The sequence below is a fragment of the Oculina patagonica genome, chromosome 1 (genome assembly GCF_052425735.1).
Source record: "Oculina patagonica isolate OP01 chromosome 1, crgOcupat, whole genome shotgun sequence".
NCBI lineage: Eukaryota > Metazoa > Cnidaria > Anthozoa > Scleractinia > Oculinidae > Oculina > Oculina patagonica.
The window spans coordinates 48589523-48606728 of record NC_135758.1 but is presented as its reverse complement, the minus strand read 5'-3'; the positions used below and the strand labels follow the sequence as shown (position 1 = coordinate 48606728).

Genomic DNA, 17206 nt, shown 5'->3' with positions numbered 1-17206 from the left:
AAGACAGCTTTGCAGGCCAGCCTTATGATCAGTTCTTTGCTTACTTTGTTCTTGGTAGACTCACGGACGCTCAAAGGCCACAAGAGGATTAATGAATGCATGGTTAATAAGTAATTAACATAATTTATGCAATTTTTAAGGAACCTAGTGACCGCCACACATCATTGAAGGTGTAATTGTCATTCGCCATGGATAGCTACAAGGTAGATTTTCTGCAAGTTTCCGTTAGAATCTGCACGCACTGTGACATTCTGTTCAAAAATACAAACTCCTTTATGTTTTAGCTCCATCAAAGGCTTGGAAAGGGCGCTCAGGGAGCCGTGTTTTTGGCTGAAAACAAGCAGGACAAGATTAATTATGTACTGAAGAAGGTAAAATTGACTTGCTTGTCTTCTGATTTATTCATTGATAACTGCTCCCAGCGGAGAAAAGGAAAGCAATTGCCAGTTATTAATACATCTTCCCGCAGTGTGCAAGAGTACGTAACAAGTAATCTTCACATGTCAGTTCGCATAGGAATCTAGGCAGTTACATTTAACTTTTCAGACCAAGAGATCGATCTGTCATTTGCCAAAATGACAAGAACATTCCACGGTAGTCTATTTTGCTATTTTCCATTTATTTTCGTAGCAACCGTTCTTTGCAGTGTTGCTGGCAATTTTTCTCATTATTTTCAATTCACTTCAACATAAAATTAACCTGCAATTTGTAAGCTCACAAGCATTTAGCTTCAAAGAATTATGCAAACAAAGTTTTCGTGATCTGTGGACCGATCGCGTATGTTGTTAAAACAATGTGTAAACAGGATAGAAAACAACGCTATAAAACTTGTTAAAACATGACATAAATTCCTTGCGGCTTAACTTTGTTTTAGAAAAAAGTTTCTTAAGACTTTTGGAAGTGGTTTCAGTCTGATTGATGATAATTATTACAAGCTAGTTTACATGTAATACCTGTAGTGCAAAATGCTAACAATGAATCCTTACAAATAATTAAAGCTATTCAGCTCAGCTTTTTTTGTAAAACACCACTTTCAACTCACAGTCAGCATTGTGATATTGGCAGAAATTTGATCCTAGTAAAATGTCTGAAAGACCCTTTATATTAGAGATCTTTAAGGATCTTCTTGACAAATCCTTATGGATCCTGAAAGTGAAACCCTTAAGCCCCGGTCAAACGGTCATGATAGTTGATGATAGTTCCAACTATCACGCGCTGACCGCTTCATCACTATCATCAACTATCATCACTTCGCGTTTGGGTGCTCGCGTGTTGATGATGTCCGGTCGCGGGGTGTGTTTCGGTCGTGGTTCGTCAAGCGGGCTCAATCCGTTCATGCTTCCGCGGATCTTCGTTCGTCAAGTTGACTTAGTGAAGCTGAAACGAGAAAGTAAGTAGGAAGAAGAAGAGTAAACAGCGTCGAGAAAGCACTGAAAATATCACTGCACAAGGTGGCGTGAAAGCATCGGAACAGGAAACGAACATTTGCACCGGTGATAGTGGAGTTGAGAACGAGAAACTGAGCATGAAATGCGCGAGCGCTGCGTGATTTCGACAAACTATCTCACATCATGGAGCGTTTGATCGCAAACTGGTCATTGATAGTGATGTAGTTGGAAGCAGCGAACTATCATCAACTATCATGACCGTTTGATCGAGGCTTTATAAGAGGTCTCCAAGATCTTGGATAGTATTGAGGTTCCTTCCATAATTTGCAAGGAATTTATTTTAAGGTGCTGATAAAATCCACATAAAATCCTTGTAAATCATGAGTGATCCTTACAAAGATAATAGGAACTTTGCAAAGATCTTTGCCAGGATCATTGTCAAGATCATATCAAGAACCTCATAATCAAAAGTGGCTTCCTTGAAAGAGCCTTATCTTTAAGGATCTATAGCAGGTCTTCTAGATGCTCAAAGATAAAGTTCCTTGAAGATGCTGCAAGTTTTTTCACTAGTCTAAGAGGCGGGCTACCTTACTGTTCACAAATTTCCTGTAAGAGTGTGGGATTTTGTTTTCAGAGAAAGATAATCCATGATTCTCCTTCGCAGTTGAGTTAGTTGAGTGAATGTAGCAGATTTGTCTGTCACTTTTACATGGGTAAACCAGTAGTGGATCTAGGAGAGGGGCCTGGGGGACCTGGGCCCCCATCATATTTTTAGCCCAAACTGAGGCCTGAAGGGCTGAGATAAAGTATTTTTGAGAGTGCCTCCCCCTCCTCCCCCCCTTATTCCAGGTTCTGGATGATGGGGCTTCCCACTTACCTGAAGGTCTGGACCTGCCACTGTAAACACATGCTATCGCTGTAGGTTTCATTGTACCAATGTAGCAATAGCTTTTAATAACTCATTTGTTGTTCTGTTATATTGTTTACTTAACATTTAAGAAGGCAGTACGCCAGCTGTCCTTCACTGCATTGCAGTTCCGCTAGTGTTATGTAATATATGATTGTTAACTGTTTCATAGCTTTGTGTATTTTCTTTTTATTGCCACTTTTTCTCAACACATTATCATATTTTTGCCAGGCGCCTAAAAATTTCCTCAATATTTTTTTAGAGGAGCGGGACAGCTGTATGTGTACAGGCTACGTCAACCTGAGGTGAAATAAATGTTATTATTAATATTTACTAGGTTGAATGTAATGATGAAGGGGAGGCAAATAAAGCGTTCAAGGAGGTAAGATAATTTACTCAAATGAGCCTGGTAAATAACTGACTTAAGCCTTCAAGATCTGTGTGGAACAAATGAAAACACCACACCAGCAGTGCATATTTGTAGACGGTTTCTTGGCTTGATTCCTTGTGATATCACTTGACTTCTTTTAGCTCTTCTACTAGGTTATCACTGACATTCTTACCTTCAAGCTCTAGCTGTAAAATAATTTTCATACCTCTTTTTTGCTGTAGGCTGTGGCCTTACAAGAACTTCAGCATCCAAACAGGCATCCTTACATATGTGGATATAAAGAGTTTTTTGTTACATGGGATAAAGAGGTATGGTACTATAGAAATATATTGGGTACATTTTATGCACTTATCATTGGCTTTCCCGGGAACGATCCCGGGGACACCCCTGGGCAACCCCTGGGAAAACGAAAGGGAATGGTGCAGTTTTGACACAAATATTGACTCGCTGGGTAGGGATGTTGTTTTGTTTTTGAAACGAACACGCCAGATCCCCGGGATGCACCCCTGGGATTTGTTTGACATTGGTAAGCGGTACATCACTTTCAAAATCCCAAATGAGCTTCGAAATGAGCGACCTTTCCGCCATTTGTTATTCTTGTCCATGACAATTTGTAAAGGCAGTGTTTTCTTGTTCAAAGCTTGGGACGTTAATAATTCTTTAGCGTAGAGAAAACTTTCCGCTGTAAGAGGCTAAACATGGTTGAAAAGATTGTCCATGGAGATCGAAGGCAAAACAATCCAGACATCAATCACAACAGTCGCTTTTGCTAGCAGTATCACAACAGTAAAACTATAAATCACAGCCGACTAAACTGAGTGCCAAGAGAGCGAAAAAAATGGACACAATTGTCTGTTTTTATTGTAAATAAAGGTATTTTTTCTTCGTCTTAACCACCGGGGTAGGGGAAATTGGTTTGTGAAATATGCCCCATACCCCAGGGATTTAGTAGTTTTTGTTTGGGCCTGAAAACAAATCCCCGGGGGGTGTCCCTGTGGTCAAGCCCCTGGGAAAGCCAATGATAAGTGCATTATTATGAAATACTGCAAGTTAGGTTCCATTTTCTACCTGTTTCAAATGTGACAAATTCTTATTTTCCCGGCCATTTTTCAGGAGTCTGCCATGTTTGTCTGCATTGTGATGGATTACTACAAGTTAGGTAAGATGGGCATTTTTGGATATGTTATTTGTTGTAAAATTTACATCCTTCTGTTATTGAAGATTATTTGTAAAATCGTTAATATCAATTTATTAATGCTAGGAGATTTTTTTTACATCCATATGAATATCTGAAGGTGACTTGGATAAGGCTTTAAAGCAGAAACGAAAAAAAGGAGAATCCATTCCTGAAATGGTAATTATGTTATTGTTAAGTTATTTATGAGTTACTTGCTGCCTATTGATAAAAGTATGTGTTTAGTGTGACCACTAAAGCCGAAGATAGCTTTCAGATGACTTCTGATTGGGTTAAATCTGCACAAAAGAATGAGAATAAAATGAAAGTGAAGTCACTCAGAGTCGTCTTAGAGTTATATGCTTTTAAATTAAGTTAAAAACTAATTATTTCATTAAAGAGTTTGTTTACTTGATAGGTGTTAAAAAAGTGGTTTGGTCAGATGGTGAATGCGCTTGCGTTTGTTCACAGCAAGAGTATGATACACAGGTGAGGCTCATACTCAAAACTATGTTGTGCCTGTATGTCAATATGGAGTATTACCTGTATGCAATATATTGTTGTCAACTGGGTAAAAAATATTATAAGTGGTAAGGATAGAAAAAAATATGAATCTGAAAGCTAAAGACTGAAAGATATCAAAGGGAGCAATGCATGCTTATCTTGTATTACTGTAATCATCATCATCAACTTTGTTATGGTGTCAAAAGTCTCCTAGCTATCTGTAAGTGGCCTACTACTTAGGGACACCTAATAAAAAATGATGATTAATAATTCTAATTTATAATAACTGTATAAAAATATAAAGTACTGTGTGCTCACCGCAGAATGATACTCATTTGTCATCATATAAGGGATGGCTTAACTTTGTGGTTTGCATCTTTGACAGAGATCTCAAACCAAGCAACATTTTTCTTGCTGAAGATGGTAGCATTTCAGTTGGTAAGTTATCGATAATCGGAATTTAAAGGTTTATCAGGCAATATCTTGTCTTTGAACTTAAGTCAATGATCAACTTGAAGTTGATATAAAGGCACATAACCCGCCAAAGTGAATTTGGAAATGCTGACATTTTGAGCGTAAGGACTTCATCGGAACATTTTTGCTCAAATGAATTGCAATGGCTTGAAATGTCATCTTTTCCAAAATTGCTACTAGAGTTTTAAAATTACCTTTAGTTAGTTGATTATCCACTGTTCAAACAACTTAACAGCTGATTATCAACTAAGTGTTCAGTTGTTTGCCAATGCAGCATAACTTACAGTTTCTTAAACTAACCACTTTTTACACGTGAAAAATGACTGACTACCTCAGGTGAGTTGTATATGAATAAGGCTGTCCAACTAGCAAAAAAACTTTACTTCTTTAAATTTAAAATAAACTTTTTTTTACAAAAAACTACTTTTCAAAGTTTTTACTGCTCATCATGCTCACATCATGCTTCTGGTATATATTATATTCTATATTAATTTATATTTTGTATACATGTGTGTCCGTGTGTACGTGTGTGTGTCCGGCCAAAATTTCACTACTCAATTTGTAAACTGACAACCTGGCATTTTTAACCTAGTGGTTATTTCGGGTTGCCAGAACCCCTTATCTCTAGCAATATATTTTTTATATAATAATTCTGTAATTTAATGATAAGGAAATAAAGAGGATGTTGTTGTTGTTTGTTTACAGAATGACATAATTTCTGTGCTTCATACTCTGATAACATGCTCAAGTTCAATATTGATAAAACATACTAAGGTAATCATTGTATGTTACAGGTGACTTTGGTGTTTCAACCATCATGGATGATGCACGGACTCGCACAAGAACCACAGTAGGTGTGTGGCTTATCACTTCATGTTTGCTCCAGTTGGAAAACATAAAACTTTAGACTGTAGACTTTAATCTGCAAGTGAAAACTATAACAATTGTTTTTAAATAAATTAATGAATTTTAATTGCCAATACATATATATACCGTTAGCAAGTGTAAGTTGTATAATCTACTATAAGTTTATTTGTATTTACATTGCTGTAAAGCCTGAAGGGTATACTGAGGCAATAGTTTATAGGAGTAGTTCATAGGACTTATAGACTGTAATCAACTCAAAGCTACTGGGCCCAGGTGTTCAAAGGGTACGTGGATAACACTATCCACCAGATAAATCGTCATCAAATGGATAGGTGTTAACATACTGTGCTATCCACCAGAAAGTGATGTATCCAGTGGATAGCATCATCCATCTTTGGACAACTGGGGCCTGGAAAATTTGTACCCCAGTTAGTGATGTGCTAAGATTCTTAGTTTATTGAAAAAAAAAAACTGGCAGGAATATTGAACCAAGGGTGGCCCATTTCCTTGCCACAGGAATGCCAAATCCCACCACAGCCTTACCAGTCAGCCATGCTACAGACCTAATCCAAAGCACAAAATAATCGCTGTTTTGTCACAGAGTCAGGAGCATACGTTTTTATTGTTGTTTTTGTGTATTTTAAACTCTGAAAAATTATTTTAAAATTTATTGCTAGGTACAATGAACTGGATGGCACCTGAGGTACTAGAAAGGCCGTATCCTTTGATAAGTGCTGATTAAAAGTACCGGTACTTATTTTTCAGCAGTCATTTCACTGAAAGTCATGCATCTCACCTATGATCCTGTTTCTGGTATGTTACTGCAAATGTTTTCTCTGCAGCTGTTTGTCTTACAGTTGTGAGAGTTTCTGCACTCTCAGTCCTATAGTCAGTGGTGTTCCTGTGGTATATGTGGCTGTCCTGTGTAGTATGAACTCTATTTGCTGTCTGTCACTATTCTTCCTTTGATGTCTCATGGGAGCATTTCTTCTAGCAAATTGCTGATCTGAAGGTTTATAAATGTGGTAATAAACCTATTCTTAGTAAGGATACATTTAAGTCACTTGGTGTCAAGAATATCTGTGTAATTTCATTTTTGATGTGGTGTATAGTATTCTTAATGTTTGTAAGATATGATGAACGGAGTGATGTCTGGTCATTGGGATGTATAGTTCTTGAATTAGCCACCTGTGGATTTTTGGATGTAAGTACCGTAATCTGATAAAAACACATATCATTCTACCTGTAGTCTGAGATGTCAATGGCACAAATTTATGTGATATGTATCACAATACATGAAGATGATTGGATACCTTTGAGTATTAATTTCAGTGTACTGTACATGTGCATTCAAATACGGTATTCGTTTTTTATTTATTTATTTATTTAAATATTTATTTATTTTGTTATGTTTTACAGCAATCTCAAATATCATCCAAGCTGTTTCAAATCAAACACTCTCCTCAGGAACTAGAAGATGTACTTAAGGATGTTGGAAAGGTTTGTATTCATTTTGTTAAACTCTTGAAACCCATATTCAGCTTGCTTCATTTTGCCAATGTTGTATCTGCAATTTTTGCAATAATATGTCTGACAGTTTCCACTGGAGGGTAAACCAGTCTGACCATCAAATGAGGGATTTTGTGTTTAACTTTTGTGGTTAACAGGTCTGGTGTGTTACATACTTTGTTTTTCAGACATATGCAAAAGATCTTTGTCAAACTATTCGGATTATGCTGAGAAGAAACTTTCAACAAAGACCAACCATGAAGTAAGTATTCAGCAACACAACAAGAAAAATTGGGCACCATTCTGTGGGACACATAACTGGGAAGAAAAATTATTTATGAAATCAACAAATGAGTATTGTAATTGTAGAATATTGTTAAATTAGAGGAGAAGGGGGAGGGGGGCTATTACTGTTGGTGGCTATAGTACTTTTTATTACAAATAATTTCATTGTGAATGATGCTTTTTTGTGTACTTAATGTAATGACATAAATTTGTCATTGTCAGGGAATTAGCAGAGCTGCCTTATGTTAAGAGTTGTATTGCTTTGAGTATTAAACAACCTAAAGGAGCTGCTGCCGCAAGTAAAGGAGCCGCCAAGAAAGAAGGTGAGTACAAACTTACAACAAGATAGCGTAGATGTACCTGCAGCATCTCAAGTACCAGATATACCACTGAATGCCCGATTTCCTCTATGGCACATGCCTGCAGAGATGCATGGTAGTTATATTCATCAAACCATGTGCGAGACTTAGCAACGATGAATACAACTACCGTCATTCCCTGCAGGTGCGCGCCATAGAGGGAATCAGCCATTATGAGTGGTATTCAGGCATTTGTGCTTCTGTTGAACTTTGACCTTTTCTGTGAGTAAATTAATGTTTAATTGTTATATTTCTTTGACAGCTGTAAAGCCAGTACCCAAAGACAAGGGTGTAGCAGGTGTTCTAGGTAAATAATGTCGACAACCAGTATATAATACATGTATGTTACAAATATATTCTTGTTTCAGAAACACTTTCAGTAGTATTTTCAGTGTTAAAATTGTTTACCATCAGCGGAATCTTGTTGCATTAATCATGTTGCAGGCTTCATGATTAATTTTGCAATGCCTGATTTTTAGCTAATCCAGAATCTGTTTAATATTTCTTGTCCTAATGACAGATTACATGAAGAAAAACAAAGATAGTACAGCTTGTCAGGTACCACATAATATCATGGTGTTATGTTAAGTGACATTTGAAACTTTGGGCCAAAGGGACTACTGTAACTAGCTGATGTTTAAGTTAGTGAATTTAGCTGGTGAATGGAGTCAGTAAATGAAATAGTCCCCATCAGGTTGATTACTTGTTAACAATCTTTTTTAAAGTTAGTGGTTACCATTAGCTTGCTTACTTCTACAGTATAACTGATTTAAGTAGCATGGCAGTGAGTCAAAGTCCTGCATGATCAGTCATCATCTGAAAAAACTTCTTGATTGACTTTTAAAATTAAAGTAACATTGCTTTGTTCCATCTATCAGGTACAAGCTCTCAAACACCTTGAACAAATCACAAGAAAGCAAGGTAAATCAGTTTTCAACTGAAATGTTGCAAAGTTTTAGGTTTACAAATAATTAAATAAAATAAGATTTTATTTTTACAAGAAAGCAAGGTAACTTCAACTGAAGCAAGGTAACTGTTTTCAACTGAAGGGTTTTTTTTCATGAAATTTGCAAATGTTTTTTTGCAAAATTATAATTGAATAGAATTTTATTTTTAGGCACTCTGCACAGTTTCAGAGTTGAAACCTTTTAGACTCTTGTTATTTAGAGTGTGACATTTTCTGATGACTTCCTGTAAATGGTGATAACATCGGCATAGTAAAACTGTTACAGATGTACAGTTTATCTATTCATTTACTGTCATTTCATTGGATCTAAACAAAATATAGTTGAATTGTTAATGTAAGGTCAAAAAGGTTAAGACTGCATTCAACCTAGTGGCCCATCAGACTGGAGCTTATCCTGGGGGGGGGGGGGGACAGAGGGGTCTGAACCTCCCGCTTCCCGCCCCCTCTCCTCTCGCTTCCCGCTCCTTTTCTCCCGGGCTCCCGCCCCCTGTCCCCCTCCACTATCCTGGTTTCATTAGCATGAAGCAACTAACAGTATTTCTACTCCCCCTGGATGGGATGCTAGTCCATCCTAGGGTTACCTCCAGCATTAAATTTGCTCCTACCCATTTATACACCTGGGTGGGGAGGGGCACTGTGAGAGTAGTGTTTGCCCAAGAACATGTACCACTCAGCACTAACCATAAGGCCACCCTCCCAATTTGATACAGTACCTTCAGTTTTTGTTTTTAGCTGGTTATTGTTGAGTAATGATTTTCTCTCCTGTAATTTCAGATGTGGCATTAAATAAAAAAGCAAAACAGCAAATTGCAGAGACAATGACAAATGAAAATAAAAAACCAGACCCATCCAAAGACGTCCACCTTCAAGCCCTGAAGATATTTATTAACCTTTTTCCTAAAGGTAATGAACTATTAATAGTAAGAAAGATAGCTGTGTGAAATGGTATTTGTACATTAAAATACTAAGTTAGATCAGATATGTAGAATGTAATTTCATGTGTTACTAACTCTTGGGTGTTGGTTTATTAGTTGATAAGAAGATATCATTAGGAAGGTTCCAAAAGTAGTATTTCCGTAGGTTTCTTTTGTTTTGTTTTTTCTTCTAAGAAAATTTACAGTTAAGGGTAGCTGTTGACAAAGTAGCTAGTAATAAAATACTTTATTTTAAATTAGCAATTTATTTTAATATTACTTTGGTTTGCTTTTCAGCTGACGATAATGATGTAATGTTTACAGAGGAAATAATCCGCCCTGTTCTTTCAGCTATGAAGGTTAGTAAGATGGTCCTCTCTCTCAGGTACAATGAGAGTAACTGCATTACAGTAACCAATGAAGGTGCTGCAAATCAACAGCTATTAATATAATTTATGCTATAGCAGTTGAGTGTACCAGACCTGCTTGAATGTACAGTTCTCAGTTAGCACATGGACTCAAGATTTTTTCTAGAGGTTGTGCCTTCTGGAGTTTTTGAGTTGAGACATCACAAGTGAAGTGAGCTCCCGACCATCTTTTATCACCATACTTTTTTCTTTTCAGTCTCATGTATCATCTTCAGAACTTCAGGCATGTGGTTGTCAATTACTCATGGCTCTCTCAGCTGATGGTAAGTCTGAAATGTTTATTTCAAAAGCAAGAAATAAAATCAATTGGAAATTTGATTGCATCTTTTGAACTTTATCTTCTTCCTGAAGCATTCAAATTCAAACTGAGCCTCTCTTGAATATTGATTGTTAATGGATTTTTACTGCTGTGAGTTATTAAGACTCATTTTCCTTTCTGACTGCTTGAATATACAATAATTCAACCTCAATTGTTCCCAGGGTCTCTGGGGGTGAGGAGAGAGAGACCCTGGGAACGAGGTTTTCAATAATAATTATTGTAATTATTACACAATATACAATAAATGCCATTTGTGTGAAATTGATTTGCATTTGTATATTTGTTTGGTTTAGAGGCAGCAGGTGAAATAATTGGCCGTTTTGGAGGAGTCCAGGACTTGTTATCTGCCTTGCGAGCATTTCCAGACAATAAGAACATTGCGTCTAACTGTTGTGGTGCTCTATGGAGCCTGGCTGTGAGCGGTATTTGTTTCCTTTTTTTTTTACATTTAATATGGTTGGTGGGGGACTAGTATTAAAGTGGTTTATTCAATTTGATTCAAGCATTATTTTCTCATGGGGTAGCTTCTGTGTAAAGATCAGAACCAGAGATAAGATGGGTGCGTGCTTTATATGTACTTTACTTTACCTTCAGGCATTTGTTGCTGTCCCTTATGATCATTTGGGGAGTTTGCAGAGAACAAATTCCTTGTAAATACAGTGTTCACGACCAGGATAGCAGTGAGGATAGGAACATGCAAAAGTCTGCTGTCCTGGTTTAAGTTTTCCCAAAAATGAAGATTTTGGTTATGATATGTTGAGATCTCCAGAGAATGGCTACAAAATGTTTCAAACACACACTCATTCATCTTGTGCTGCTCATTCAGTATACCTAATGTGTTGCGATGTTTCTGTTGTCGTTGTTGTTGTCGTCATGGTTTAGGACTGTAAATGGCAGATCGTATATCCTCTGAACACTCCCCTTCAGGATCAATCCACTATCTTGAATAATTATGGTGACTGTGTTTGCAGACAGGGTACAAAACTACCCATGGTTGTACTATTAGTAGTTGTAACGACTTCTTGTTTTAATTTATTATCCTTCATTCATTTACCTGGTAACGGTCTGTTGGCCATGAAATTGTTAGTCTTAGCTTATTAGTATAGTTCTCGAAAGCTTTTCTCTTATTTTACCAATGTCCTTGACTGTCCACTTTGTAGAAGCCAACTGTAAGATAGTGTCAGAGGAGCGTGGTCTTGAAGACATTTGCCTTGCTATGGGAAGACATAATTCAGATGTTGAGCTGGTGGAAGCTGCATGCTCTGCACTCTGGTCACTCTCTATGGAAGGTAAAATGACTGCTTATCACATTCACTCAGTAAATGATTAAAATGACTGCTTATCACATTCACTCAGTAAATGATTAAAATGACTGCTTATCACATTCACTCAGTAAATGATTAAAATGACTGCTTATCACATTCACTTAGTAAATGATTAAAATGACTGCTTATCACATTCACTTAGTAAATGATTAAAATGACTGCTTATCACATTCACTTAGTGAACAATGCTGATTCCCAGTTTATTTTGAAGGGACAATTTTATGCATGTAATAAATGGAGTTCTTATTTTTTTCAGAGGAGAATCTTGAACTGATGGAAGACCTTAATGTCATTGACTTGATTGTGGATGCCATTAAAATGCACAAAAAGGTTTGTTGAAATGAAGATGGTTTAATTATAGGAAAACGTTATACCCTGAGCCACCTTGGTGTGAAAGTAGCGTCTGGTGTGAGCTAAAGTTCCCTGTGGCAATGAGTCGTTTGTTGTCACGCCACTGGTGTCACGTTATAAATCATAAAATACTGTTATTATTTTCCAGGAAGCTAAAGTCATTAAGAACGCTTGCATGGCATTGGCAAGTATTGTTGAGGCTCGAGGTGAGTCAATGACAACAGTTCTCTTTTATTGGACCAATCCAAATCTGAGGCGTTTAGGAGTACAGCAGATATCATGTACATTGCTTGTTGCCTTGGTAACTGCTTCCCAAACACATGACATGTTTGATTTTTGATTAGTCAAATCAATTTTTTTACTTGACACATTTATCGATTGTTGTGTCCTGCTTAGCATAACACACATCGGTAAATTAATGAAAAGGGCACAATCCAGAACATCCTGAAACGTGTTTTTTTTTAGGAAAGCTACAGTAATTTAAAAATCAGTTTCGTGTGAATTAATCAGTCAAAGACAGATACTGAAATATTTTAGTAAAGAACAAAGCACTTTACTTTTGCTAAAACCTAAAATGAAAAAGAACATTTCTGTGATTACTTGCTAAGATGAAAGCGTACGGGCTATCAGATCCTGCACTGAAACTGATGCAATCGTACTTCAGTAATCGAGAAAATAGAACAAGAGTAGGTAACTCTACTAGTGCTTGGGGGGCGCTTAAACGGGGCTGCCCACAGGGATCATCTCTGGGACCACTGCTGTGGAACATATACCAAAATGATCTGTTCTACGCTGGCGTAAAATCTCAACTGTCTGCTTATGCTGATGACCACCAGCTATATTCCTCCAACAAGGAATTAAGAACAGCCATGGATGAAGTTGAGAAAGATGGGGCAAAGACATCTAGCTGGTACAAGTCAAACTTCCTGGAGGGCAATTACAGCAAATACCAAGCGATGATAATAGCGAGAGATACACAACAGACGGAGTTAGTAATTAACAACAGTAAAATTGATATCACCGATGCATTTAAGCTGTTGGGCGTGATCATCGACAAAGACCTTAACTTTACGGAACATATATCGCAGGTTTGCTTGAAGACTAGCAAAATGATTGGCGTCCTGCGAAGGCTGAAAAACCTCATCCCCATACATGCAAAATTGAAGATCTATAAGACAGCAATAGTACCCCATCTAACATACTGTAGCTTGGTGTGGCATTTCTGCCGAGCAAGCGACACAAGGAAACTGGAGAGGATCAATGAGAGAGGACTCCGTACAGTATTCTGCGATCGGGTCTCCTCCTATAGTGACCTCCTAAAACGCGCGGGGATGACCAGCTTGTATAACAAACGATTGCAAGAGATCGCAGTTTTCATGTTTAAAGTGAAACATAGATTACTGCCTAGCAACGTAGTAGAGCTTTTTCCTAGATCACCCTCGAGCTATAGCTTAAGGAACTCAGATTTTTACGTACCCAGAGTAAGAACTGTCAAGTACGGGAAACATTCCCTTCGTTTCCTTGGGCCATTGATGTGGTCGAAATTAGACAATAGGGACAAAAACGAAACGTCCTTGCAGCGATTCAAGGCGAACATCAGGGGAAGGGAACTCAGTGGACTTGTCGGAGGAGACACATGCAAAGGGTGTCACCTTTGCAACTCTTGAGCCGAAACCACCCTATAAGTATTAAATATAGGTTCGATATTCCGTATTTTAAAGTAGTATCTTAATTGTAGGAATTAGATGTAAATACAAAGAGTATTGGAAAATGTAGCATAATTTAATGTAAATAGACCAGAATCGTTTTTGTACTTATATTATATTTTAGTTTAAACAGTGTCCCCGATTAGTAAGCTTAAGGCTAGCTAGAAGAATAGACACTTAAATAAAGTTCTTATTATTATTATTATTATTATTATTATTATTATTATTATTATTATTATTATTATTATTATTATGATGATGTCACTTGCTAGTTGTATCTGTTGTTCATGACATTATACGTGGAGTTCTGTGTTGAATCAAACCCTTTCTTTACAGAGGTGTGTGCATACCAGCTGCTGAAGGTTGAAGGAATAGAGAGTATTATTTCTGCATACAAGTAAGCTGGAATCATCAAAGATGCTCCTTGCTTGGAAGCATTATACTTGATAGTTAGCCATGTGCATGTTTTCCAGTTCTTAATATGTTCTTTATTCTTTTCACTCATTTGTCTCTTCTACAATGTGTTGTAAATAGTGAGTGGGTGAAATATTAGTGTGACACTCAAGAGCTGTACACTTTTGCTGCTTTCAAGTATTTCACTTACACGTAAGCACAGTACTAACAGACTTTTTTGTTGTTTGTTTAGTAACATGAAAAACAACGATGAAGTAGTGGAGAACATTTGCGTCCTTTTTTCTGAGCTGGTTGAATATGGTAAGTCTAGATGTGTAAATCTGCAACGTATTGTAAACTTACCTTCTAACAATTTGATTTTGGTTATTTTACCAGAGGACATCAAAGATGAAATGAAACTAAACGCAAACATCACCAAACTACTGTCTGAGGCCAAGACTAACTTCTCAGATGATGAACACGAGGTAAAAGCATTGATGACAGTGTGTTTTGCGTATTGCACAAAAACTCATTGTGTTGACATGTGGTTTACAGTTTCCGCAGTTAGTTATACTTAACATTTTTAGGTGGGACTCGGACACCTGCACCATTTTAACTCTGTTGACCTGTGACATTGTGGTGTTGTGTTACTCAGCAGGATTGTAATGTTGTTGTAAGAAGGTGATCGTGACATTCTGGTGTTTTGTTACTCAGCGTGATGGTAATGTAGTTATTGTGTTACTTAACAGGACTTACTCACCGCAGCAGCAGGTGCTTTAGCCATGTTGGGAGGAAGTCAGCGGGATGGACGAAGGAACAGCTCAGCACGGTCTAGACCCAGAAGTGCTGCTAGGAAATGAGACTGCTGCAGTCTTGACAATATCTGATACGGCCTCAGAGCAATAAGTCTAGGTGAAAACTGTAAGACCTCCAGAGCTTTCTACGGGAAGAAGAGAGATCCTGGCTTCGATATTACTGTTATTTCGGTTGTCACGCAACGCTTCGTAACTTGTCATGGGGAAATATAGCGTGACGTCCAATTAACAGATGACTAAGAACCGTACAGTTTCCAGTAACATAACTTTACTGGTCATCTTTTTTTATTACAAGCCGGGAACCATCTTTGCTGCTTTCTGTTTTGTAGTTTTGTTAACGCATACGCATCAATCCCTAAGGTTTAATAATAAAATTATAATAATTGCAAATGATTATCCTTGTAACTGGTTTTAATTATTATAACAAGTGCATGTATATACTTAGATCATTTAACTCAGTTTTAAGGACTAGGCAATTTGTAATGAGTATTAGTCGCACTTGTTGAATGTGGGCATAAGGATATAAAGGTGTAACTAATTTATGATGACAGAAAAATGATGATAAACAAAAAGTGATGCAGCTGTAATGATTGAGCTCTTATTTGTATTTAGCACAACAGCAGGCACTGTTATGTGATTTTAGATATATGTCAAGGCAAAATTATGTACAGTTAGTGTAAAACAATAGATTTTTAAAATGCTGCACAGCCCGCAAATAATAACACATCACTAACTACTTTGTATAAGAGCACTTCAATGTAACGAAGTAATTGTTTGTCTGTAGCCTCATGCACAATACGCTTTATATGTAGCACGTTAGTTGTCATATTTAACATAATTCATCGTTGTACAGATCTTTTGCGTTGTACGGGCTGGTTGTTGTTCACTGCCAAGCAAACAATTTGTACAACAGTGCAAGTTTGTGAAAGTCGCTGGTCTGTAGAGACTCCTCAGTAAAAGATTACATAATATTTTTGATGTTGTATAATTTTTGTCAGGTAGCTTTAAATAAAACAAATTAAAATGCTTTTACGTTTATGCGAATTTCTTAATTGTAGTACGTGGAGTGAAAGGTACAATTTATGCATTGCTGAGGGCCGCAGGAGATTGTCCTCATCGTACCAATTTTTCTTCAGTGCTTCTTGCTATAGATCTGTTTATACAGACGCCAAGTACTTACACTTTTTATTTGCTGTTTTCGTTTCTCAATTTAGGGTTGTTCAAAATCCTGTGAAAAAAATTAAGGGCGAAATTGAAATTAAAAAAGGTTAGTATTGCGTGTGAAAGGTAGAAACGAGAACTTGAATTACGGCCAAGACCTCTCTCCTCCGCAGAGGTCTCTTTCGTGTTTCGGGCGATTCGGGCTGGGAAATAGGGAGAGGAACGAGGAGAGGTGTCCCCTGCGCTCCCCCTATTTTTCATTTTTCGTGTTTTCGCCTTCCTCCCCCCCCCCCCCCCCGTGTTTTTTCGCCTTCCCCCACGAAAGAGGCCTCTGCGGAGGACAGAGGGCCAAGACATTTTTCCAAACCTTAACTTTTTCCAATTCGTCTTGATGGTTTTTCACATCCAAAATAACATAAAAACATGCTCGATCCTGATTGACCGATTGTTTTTCCCCTTAAATTTCCATGTCAAATGATGTGGCGTGGACTTTCTTTACTAAAATGTATTTTTCCTTTCGCTTCATTTTTATGTTTTTTTTTTTTACCAAATCTTTTCCCCAAAACCTGTTTTCATTTTTTCGACGTTTTTGCTTGTTTACAAGCTAAAATGGTAGAATAGGGGTTTGTGGCCACGATTTGGAACCACATATTTGTAAACTCTCAAGGGACTTTTTTAATTTCTCAAGGGACTGTTTTAATTTCTCAAGGGATTACTTTCCGCTGTGGGTGATCACTTGCGATCTTGTGGAAAAAACGTGACTTGTCACATTTACAAACGTTATATAACAATTTTAAAAGTGACATGTCAGCTCTCTTATCTTAACGCACGTGTGTCTGAAAGGCGATCTATAAAAAGCGTCGCACAAACAATGGATTGCGTAACTAAAACACGAATAAATAATCACTAGCACTTACATCGTTTAAAAATTACAAACGTCAAAAATAAACCATACCAAAAAACTCGCTC

General features: G+C 37.3%; 1 protein-coding gene across 2 annotated transcripts; it reads left to right on the top strand.

Moving 5' to 3' along the window:
• Positions 1-74: 74 nt before the first annotated feature.
• On the top strand, positions 75-16114 carry LOC144635785 (serine/threonine kinase-like domain-containing protein STKLD1). Of its 2 annotated transcripts, XR_013567418.1 has the most exons (29): positions 75-203; positions 285-371; positions 2633-2677; positions 2908-2994; positions 3800-3845; positions 3982-4040; positions 4279-4349; positions 4750-4802; positions 5633-5692; positions 6383-6422; positions 6837-6909; positions 7125-7205; positions 7403-7476; positions 7722-7822; positions 8121-8165; positions 8379-8416; positions 8737-8779; positions 9600-9728; positions 10037-10098; positions 10364-10430; positions 10780-10908; positions 11647-11775; positions 12068-12141; positions 12311-12368; positions 14205-14265; positions 14515-14582; positions 14658-14746; positions 15011-15891; positions 15930-16114. XR_013567418.1 is itself a non-coding variant. In XM_078494887.1 (28 exons), exons 1-28 carry the CDS (start codon positions 189-191, stop codon positions 15119-15121), a joined length of 1995 nt encoding a protein of 664 aa, XP_078351013.1. In that variant the 5' UTR covers positions 75-188; the 3' UTR covers positions 15122-16114. The 2 variants fall into 2 exon arrangements, 1 of the variants encoding a protein (XP_078351013.1); XM_078494887.1 differs by having other exon boundaries at positions 15011-16114.
• Positions 16115-17206: the final 1092 nt, after the last annotated feature.

Bases quoted from the DNA above. Each gene is read 5' to 3' on its own strand.
- LOC144635785 (XM_078494887.1), top strand. The intron at 3,846-3,981 runs GTAAGATGGGCA...GAATATCTGAAG, and splicing joins GATGGATTACTACAAGTTAG to GTGACTTGGATAAGGCTTTA. The intron at 4,803-5,632 runs GTAAGTTATCGA...TGTATGTTACAG, and splicing joins AGATGGTAGCATTTCAGTTG to GTGACTTTGGTGTTTCAACC.